The sequence below is a fragment of the Salvelinus sp. IW2-2015 genome, linkage group LG2 (genome assembly GCF_002910315.2).
Source record: "Salvelinus sp. IW2-2015 linkage group LG2, ASM291031v2, whole genome shotgun sequence".
Lineage (NCBI taxonomy): Eukaryota > Metazoa > Chordata > Actinopteri > Salmoniformes > Salmonidae > Salvelinus > Salvelinus sp. IW2-2015.
The window spans coordinates 41268327-41277839 of record NC_036839.1 but is presented as its reverse complement, the minus strand read 5'-3'; the positions used below and the strand labels follow the sequence as shown (position 1 = coordinate 41277839).

Sequence of the window (9513 nt, the reverse complement as noted above, 5' to 3'; positions counted from 1 at the left end):
CAAAATTCAGCTCAGGTGCATTCTGTTTCCGTTGATCATCCCTGAGAGGTTTCTACAACTTGATTGGAGTCCACGTAGTAAATTCAATTGATTGGACATGATTTGGAAAGCACACACCTGTCTATTTAAGCTCCACAGTTGACCGTGCATGTCATAGCAAAAACCAAACACGGGCGTCGAATACTTCTGTAGCTTGTATCTCCACATCCCTGTTCAACTCTACCAACTTTATCTCACATCCCTGTTCAACTCTAACCCTAGCTTTATCGCCACATCCTTCAACCCAAACCCTAGCTTATCTCCCCCATCCCTGTTCAATACCTAGCTTCATGTCCACATCCCTGCCTCAAAAAACTAGCTTCATTCCACATCCCTGTTCATACCTAGCTTTATCTTCACATCCCTGTTCAACCCTAGCTTATCTCCACATCCTGCATCACCTAGCTTTTCTCCACATCCCTGTTTCAACCCTAGCTTCATCTCCACATCCCTGTTCAACCCTAGCTTTATCTCCACATCCCTGTCAAACCTAGCTTCATCTCCACATCCCTGTCAACCCAGCTGCATCTCAACATCCCTTTCAACTCAGCTCATCTCCACATCCCTGTCAACTCTAGCTTCATCTCCACATCCCTGTTTTAACCCTAGCTTTATCTCCACATCCCTTTCAACCCTAGGCTCATGTCCACCATCCCTGTTCAACTCCAGCTTATCTCCACATCCCATAGCAGTCTCATAGCAGTCTCATAGCAGTCTCATAGCAGTCTCATAGCAGTCTCATAGCAGTCTCATAGCAGTCTCATAGCAGTCTCATAGCATGTCTAAACCTGTTTTCGCTTTGTCATTATGGGTTATTGTGTGAAGATTTATGAGGATTTTTTTTAATCCATTTTAAAATAAGGCTGGAACGTAATCAAAATGTGGAAAAAGTCAAGGGGTCTGAATCTGAATGCACTATATTTGACCCTGTTGGTGTCAGACTTGATGCATCGGTACCTCTTGCTGTGCRGCAGGAGAGCAAATAGTCTATGGCTTGGGTGCTTGGAATCTTTGATTTTCTGGGCCTACTTTTCACACCGCCTGTTATATACTGTAGGTCCTGGATGGCAGGGAGCTAGGCTCCAGTACTGTACTGGGCTGTCCGCACAACCCTCTGTAGCGCCATGTGATCGAGGGTGGTGCTATTTCCATACCAAGCAGTGATGCAGCCAGTCAATATGCTCTCAATGGTGCAGCTGTAGAACCTTTTGAGGATTTGAAGGCCCATGCCAAACTTTTTCCACCTCCTGAGGGGGAAGAGGCACTGTCGCTCCTTCTTTGCGACTGCGTGTGTGTTTGGACCATTTTAAGGAAGCTGTCTGCCTGCTCCACTGACGCCCCGTCGATGTGGATAGGGGCATACTCGCCCCCCCTGTTTCCTGTAATCCACGATCAGCTCATTGGTCTTGCTGACGTTGAGGGAGAGGTTGTTGCTCCTGCACCACGCTGCCAGGTCACTGACCTCCTCCCTGTAGGCTGACTCATCGTCGCCAGTAATCAAGCCTACCATGTCGTGCTATCAGCAAACTTGATAATGGTGTTGGAGTCGTGGGTGAACAGGGAGTACAGGAGGGGACTATGCACACACCCTTGTAAAGATCAGCGTGGTGGAGGTGATGTTGCCTACCCTCACAACCTGTGGACGGCCTGTCAGGAAATCCAGTTGCAGAGGGAGGTGTTCATACCCAGAGTTCTAACCTTAGTGACGAGCTTGGAGGGGACAATGGTGTTGAATGCTGAGCTGTGGTCAATGAACAGCATTCTCACAAGTATTACTCTTATCTAGGTCGGTGAGGGCAGTGTGGAGAGTATTGAGATTGCGTCGTCTATGGATCTATTGGTGCGGTATGCAAATTGGAGTGGGTCTAGGGTGTCTGGGATGGTGGAGATAATGTGTGCAATAACCAGCTTCTCAAAACACTTCATGATTACAGAAGTGAGTGCTACAGGTCGAAAGGCATTGTGGCATGAAGCCTTGGAGTTCTTAGGAACCGGAATGATTGTGGTTATCTTAAAACATGTGGGGATTACAGACTGGGACAAGGAGAGGTTGAAAATGACTGTGAATATGCCTGCCAGTTATTCTGAACATACTCTGCGAACGCTGCCTGGAATGCCGTCAGGGCCCGCTGTTTTGCGGGTGTTGACCTGATTTAAAAAGGTCAAGTCTTTTGACGTTTTACAAGAATGACATGAATTATACAGGAAATGCATTAGTGTATGCTTTTCATGAAAGACTCTTTGAGAGAGTTTTTGAAAGAGTTTGATTTTGCAGACGTTAATTTACTCTTTCAAGGAACAACATATTGTGCATTTCAAAGGATAAATAGTAGCTGTTAATAAAAATATGCTTTCATATTTAGGGTAAATGTACGTATATTTTCTAAGTACCTGACATCAGGACTAAGTTTAATGAACTATAGGACAGGAATTCCACAGCTTCACCATTGCCTGTGTACTATATCCTACCCTCTAAATTAACCTGGGTCAACCACTTCAGTCATTGATCAAGGCTTTATACCACAACCATGGACACTCCACCACACTATACTCCACTACACTCCACTACACCACACTACACCACACTGTACTACACTCCACTAAACTACACTATATTACACTCTATTACACTGCACATTAGCCAGAATTAGCCAATCAAAGTCCAGCCATACAGCTGCTTGCCAACCCATTGTGTAATCAGGGATAGCGTTCGCACTAGCTGCTAATCAGCTTTACTACTAGCGAGTGCTAATACTAATCCAAAAGGCCAATCCTGGTTCCTCATATCAGCAAACTACTGCCTTACACTGTCTATCAGCTGCCTGCTGCAACCTCAGCACTGCTTTGGTTCATGCCTGAGGAATCGCTATCAGAAATTGAGAAAGAGGCCACCCACTGGGCACAGACRTCATTTCAACGTCTAGTTTTGATTTACATTTGGTTGAGTTGTCAACTAACGTGAATTCAACATGATATCAAGAAAACATGTCATTTGATTTAGGTTAAAAGTTGGGTAGAAAAAAATAAGAAATTCCCTTACGTTGATGACTTTGCTAATCCAATCAGTTTTCCAAGTTGATTCACAACTTTTTTGTTGAAATGATGTGGAAACATTGTTGATTTAATAAGTTTTTCCCCAGTGGGCAGTAATTATTAAATTGATATGCCGACCTTTTTGAAGTACAGTTGCCAATAGGCTAATGGCTAATGATAAATCRGTATCAGATATTGAGAAACAGTGAATGGCTTTGATGTCATGCCCATTATTTCATCATCATTTTCAGTGTAGTCATGGTGACCTGTATTCATTGGACTAATTAAAGAGTTCCTAACACACTGAGAGACGGAAAAAAAACTACAACACCTGTTTAAAGCTGCCACACTTGTTTACAGCTGCTGCACCCGTTTAAGCTGCCGAACATGTTTTAAAAGTATACTTTAACATAACACAATGTACTGTACTGCATACATTATTAAGGCAGCCTCCTGCACCTCATTGATCCAGAGGGGTGGGGTAGAATGCGGAAGACATATTTCGGTTGAATGCATTCAGTTGACTGACTAGGTATCCCCTTTCCCTTCCCTTGTGGTTTMTATTCAATGAGGTTTCACTTTCTGCTCTGTAGCAAATTCACAACAGATGCTGTGATATATCCTCCTCCTCTCTCCTCCGTTTCCACGGTAACAGACCTGTTGCTCTCCATAGCGCTGGGCAATGCATTTTCAGACTCTCTCTCTCCCCCTGTATTTCATGCATGCGTGTGTGTGTGTGACACATCTGTCATCCGGGGTATGAAATAACCGCAGTCAGGGCCTTCAGACCGACCCATGTAACTGTCAACCTTTGTGCTTTACACAAGTTATGTAAGAGTAACACACACACTATCCGCCAGGGCACTTGCAGTTAAATTAACTGATATGGCTTCCCCAGCCTATTTGCTAAAGCCACACGCCCCCTTGGAAATAAAGCACAGATCAGGTATTCAATCTGTATCACTGAAGCGTGATAGAAATGTAAAGGTAATTTCAGAATGAGCCGACACATGCAGGACACATGCAGTGTTTACCGTGAATGCAGTCTGCGCTAAGGCGGGAACATTGTCTTTAAATTTCAATCACGCCATAACGCKGAACTCCCACGATACGGATTGAATAGAGCCCTTTAGGATCCTTAACACCAAATACAGCTTTTTCATTCACAGTGAACGTGACAGTGACACGCTTCCAGGATGCTAAACTCTCTCTCAGCGGGTTATAAGAGGTGTGGTGTGACATCCTACATGATTACCAGTATACAAGGCTAGCCTGGATAAACCACACTGAATTCGGCATTCACCATTCACTTCAACAACAGTCAAACACAGGAAAATCAGTTGGATGCCAAGCTAGAAGGGAGGGGACATGACCTTAATACCTTTGACACCTCCCACTACCCGTGACCACATTCATAACTGTAGGGGTTGAGAAATAGTGTGAGATTGACAGTGAGAGAGAATCTTATCTGCCTTGCTGAATGTGCAATCAGTTGCTATCTTTCATCTGTGGTGGACCATTATGCAAGCTGGCGTATGTTTATCATCGTCCTTGGGAGCTAGCTGCAGGAGAGGGATTGCTTCACCGCCTCCTCTGTTAGGGAGCTGGCAGGAGAATAACGTCTATTTCAGTTCAAAAGTAGACTTGACCGGAATGTCAGTAGAACTGAGACGTTTGCAAAATATTGCATTCTCAGGTCTCTATTAGGAGTCTTCAATCTATGGATGATTATGATGAAGGTGATGCTGTTACCCGCGCTGTGATTTCGTTCCAAGTCACTTTCACCTTAATGCGTAAAGACCGAAGAGTCTGGAGGACCAACTTGTCAGATGTGGCCTTCATTAACACATACAGAAAGACTGGGAGAAACTCCCAGCGCATAGGTATTGGCTTGATTGGATTCCTCTACCAACCAATCATCTCCCACACCTTCCCCCTAACCCTCCCCCCGTACACTAGCACACCACAAGCACAGAGCCACGCCTCAGTCATGTGATTGGCTCAAATTAAATGATGACAAATATACAATTCTATGGTCACGCCCACTGAGGCCGACATTGTCTCTTTGAAGTCTCATGCGTGTATACGTTGGTGATGATAACTAACCCTTCCATGTTGTAGTGGCAGAATTTGGGGTGAGGTGTTGTAACTTGTCAAGGGATATGTTCTGTGTTGGACTGTGATGTTATGGCTTTCAYAGACTCCTAGTATGTCTGCACCCTAACACATGGCCATTGTGTTCTGAAACTGTTGCTCGTATAAAATAACTTCTGTAAACCATATGATTTTATTTTGACCTCTCACTATGTGGCGGCAGGTAGCCTAGTGGTTAGAGCGTCGGACTAGTAACYGAAAGGTTGTAAGAATGAATCCCCGASCTGACAAAGTAAAAATCTGTCCTTCTGCCCCTGAACAAGGCAGTTAACCCACTGTTCCTAGGCTGTCATTGAAAATAAGAATTTGTTCTTAACTGACTTGCCTAGTTAAATAAAGATAAAATTCATTATTTTTTTATGTAAGGGACATGGAACTCTTTGACTTCTTCCCTGTGAAGARAGAGATCTCTCCTGCAGCKGCTTGATTAAAKATTGTTTTATTATACAATGAAATAGTCTCTGCCTTAATCTTTGAAACAAATTTTACACAACAATGTGTTGTCCCATGTTGTGTCGTACAGGGGAAGTCCTACCCATTCAAAGGCTCCTTCCCCCCCATGTGGAACCCATTCGCCCTGATGGACTACAACAACCTGTGGAGGAAGATGGATGAGATGGGCAGCGAGGTAAACACACCCATCATCTCTTTCTCTCCTTTCTTCCTTTCTTTCTTTTCTTCCTTTCTTTCTTTCTTTTCTTTCTTTCTTTTAGGTGGTTCTAGAATTTAATGGCTATTTTTCTGGATTTTGATATTTAGCGGGTATCGGCCTAATTCTGCTCTACATGTATTATTTGGTGTTTTACATTGTACACGGAGGATATTCTAGCAAAATTCTGCATGCAGTCTCAATTTGGTGTTTGTCCCATTTTGTGAATTCTTGATTGGTGAGCGGACCCCAGACCTCACAACCATAGAGGGCAATGGGTTGTATAACTGATGCAAATATTTTTTGCCAGATCCTAATTGGTATGTCAAATTTTATGTTCCTTTTGATGGCATGGAAGGCCCTTATTGCCTTGTCTCTCAGATCATTCACAACTTTGTGGAAGTTACCTGTGGCGCTGATGTTTAGGCCGAGGTATGTACTGTTTTTTTGTTTGCTCTAGGGCAACGGTGTCAAGATGGAATTTGTATTCGTGGTCCTGGGAACTGGACCTTTTTTGGAACACCGTTATATTTGTCTTACTGAGATTTACTATCAGGGCCCAGGTCTGACAGAATCTGTGCGGAAGATCTAGGTGCTGCTGTAGGCCCTCCTTGGTTGTGGACAGAAGCACCAGATCACCAGCAAACAGTAGACATTTGACTTCAGATTCAAGTTGTGTGAGGCCTGGTGCTGCAGACTGTTCTAGTGCCCCTGACAATTTGTTGATATATATGTTGAAGAGGGTGGGGCTTAAGCTGCATCCCTGTCTCACCTCCCGGTCCTTTTTTAACCGCACACTTGTTGCCAATTTTAACCGCACACTTGTTGTTTGTGAACATGGACTTTATAATGTATGTTTTTCCCCCAACACCACTTTCCATCAATTTGTATAGCAGACCCTCATGCCAAATTTAGTCTAAAGCTTTTATGAAATCAACAAATCATGGGAATACTTTGCCTTTGTTTTGGTTTGTTTGTTTCTCTCTCTCTCTCGTAACACATTGAGCATCTTTATCTCTCTCTAGGCCGGGCAGCCATCCCCTCCACAACCCCTTGTCCAAACCAACCCCTACTTCTGACAACTTGTTGATGCTCCCACCCTCGTACTGTGTGTTCTAGATCCCCAGAGAGGCTCCATGGAGCGCTCCCCATGCTGAGGAGTGGGACAAGATGACCATGAAGCAGCTCTTTGATAAGATCTGCTGGACCAGGTACTGCACTACACTCATTTTACAATACACTCAGGACCATTCAACTCAATGCAGCATGTTTTAGTAATGTACAATTTTGTAATTGAGTTCTCTGTGTGTGTGTGTGTGTGTGTGTGTGTGTGTGTGTGTGTGTGGTGTTGTGTGGTGTGTGTGTGTGTGTGTGTGTGTGTGTGTGTGTGGTGGTGGTGGTGCTGGTGGTGGTGGTGGTGTGTGTGGTGTGTGGTGTGTGTGTGTTCTTGTGCAACCCCTCTCCCACAGTTCTGCGAGGCGGTTTCGCCACTCTGTTTGTGAACGTGAATGTGACCTGCTGAACCCACGAGGTGTCTGCCCTGTGGTTCCTCTGGTACATACAGCAGTGTGGAGGGACCATAGGATCTTCTCCACCACCAACGGAGGACAGGTACTGTACACACCTTGCTGCTGGCTGCCTGGCTAGCTGTCTCTTCTTTCTGGCTGATGGATTTTTGTCTTCCTGCCTGCCTGTCTGTCTCTCTAACTCTGGGGACTGGCTCTTCCATATCATCCCTCCTTCACATGGCTGTACCTGCTCCCCCATTTAGAACATGATCCTCCCTTCACATGGCTGTTCCTGCTCCCCCATTTAGGAACATAATCCCTCCATATGGATGTTCCTGGTCGTTCTCTGCTTCCTCATTTAGGAACATAATCCTCCTTCACATGGCTGTTCTGCTCCTTAATTTAGGAACATAATCCCTCCCTTCATATGGCTGTTCCTGCTCCTTCATTTAGGAACATAATCCCTCCCTTCACATGGCTTGTTCCTGCTCCTTCATTCAGGAACATAATCCCTCCCTTCACATGGCTGTTCTGCTCTTCATTCAGGAAAATAATCCCTCCCTCCATGTGGCTGTTCCTTGTCGTTCCCTGCTCCTTCATTTAGAAACATAATCCTCCCTTCACATGGCTGTTCCTGCTCCTTCATTTAGGAACATAATCCCTCCCTTCATATGGCTGTTCCTGCTCCTTAATTTAGGAACATAATCCCTCCCTCCACATGGCTGTTCCTGGTTGTTCATTTAGGAACATAATTCCTCCATATGGCTTTTCCTGCTTCTTCATATAGGAACATAATCCCTCCCTCCACATGGCTGTTCCTGGTTGTTCATTTAGGAACATAATTCCTCCATATGGCTTTTCCTGCTTCTTCATTTAGGAACATAATCCCTCCCTCCACATGGCTGTTTATTTTCATTCCCAAATACTTCATTTAGGAACATAATCCCTCCATCCACATGACTGTTCCAGGGCATTCCTTCCTCCTTCATTTAGAGGCATAATCCCTCCCTCCACATGGCTGTTGTTCAGATCCCAGGGAGACACCATTCTTCTTGTTTACTTTGGAATGGCCCCATTGCCTAGGTAACGGAGGACTGTGACACGTTGGGGTAATTCGAGGACGTTGTTGTGAGGTCACCCACTTTCATTTCCTGTATGGTCTGCCTGTTCTCTGGCTCCGGTGCTGACAGAAGGTCCAGTTCTGTGTTCAAGACCCAGACTCCAGAGAGTCCAGACTCGCTGTATTTCATGTATTGATTCAGTGTGTTGCTTTACCAGGTAGAGCAATAGAAAAGCATGTGAGCGCTAAAGTTAGCTCTCAAGCGTGTGCTTTCCCCTTTTGAAGTCRATTTTAATGCATGCTATGCATAGCGTCGTTGCATATGAGGTTGCACTGCATATACAGTAGGGTCTGAGAGTATTGAACTTTTTTGGCGCGGCAGGTTTTATTTTTTATTTAACCTTTATTTAACCAGGTAGGCTAGTTGAGAACAAGTTCTCATTTACAACAGCGACCTGGCCGAAGTAAAAGCAAAGCAGTGCGACACAAACAACAACACAGAGTTACACATGGAATAAACAAGCGTACAGTCAATAATCCAATAGAAAAAAGAGGCCATAGTAGCGAAGTAATTACAATTTAGCAAATTAACACTGGAGTGATAGATGTGCAGGTAGAAATACTGGTGTGCAAAAGAGCAGAAAAGTAAATAAAAACAATATGGGGATGAGGTAAGTAGATTGGTTGGGCTATTTACAGATGGGCTATGTACAGCTGCAGCGATCGGTTAGCTGCTCCGATAGCTGATGTTTAAAGTTAGTGAGGGAAATATAAGTCTCCAGCTTCAGCGATTTTTGCAATTCGTTCCAGTCATTAGCAGCAGCGAACTGGAAGGAAAGGCGGCCAAATGAGGTGTTTGCTTTGGGGATGACCAGTGAGATATACCTGCTGGAGCGCGTGCTAGGTATTCTAGTGGTTAGAGCGTTGGGCCAGTAACTGAAAGGTTGCTGGATCAAATCCCAGAGCTGACAAGGTAAAAATCTGTCGTTCTGCCCCTGAACAAGGCAGTTAACCCACTGTTCCCCGGTAGGCCGTCATTGTAAATAAGAATTTGTTTCTAACTGACTTGC

At 44.5% G+C, this 9513-nt stretch overlaps 1 protein-coding gene across 1 annotated transcript in view; it reads left to right on the top strand.

Annotated features, from left to right (window-relative positions):
• LOC111980245 (amine oxidase [flavin-containing]-like) overlaps positions 1 to 9513 on the top strand; it is a 74888-nt gene that overhangs the window by 57327 nt on the left and 8048 nt on the right. Inside the window, exons 4-6 of the mRNA XM_070449173.1 lie at positions 5750 to 5854; positions 6995 to 7086; positions 7345 to 7486. Of these exons, the coding sequence (XP_070305274.1) occupies positions 5750 to 5854; positions 6995 to 7086; positions 7345 to 7486 (339 nt within the window). The remainder of the gene's footprint in view (positions 1 to 5749; positions 5855 to 6994; positions 7087 to 7344; positions 7487 to 9513) is intronic.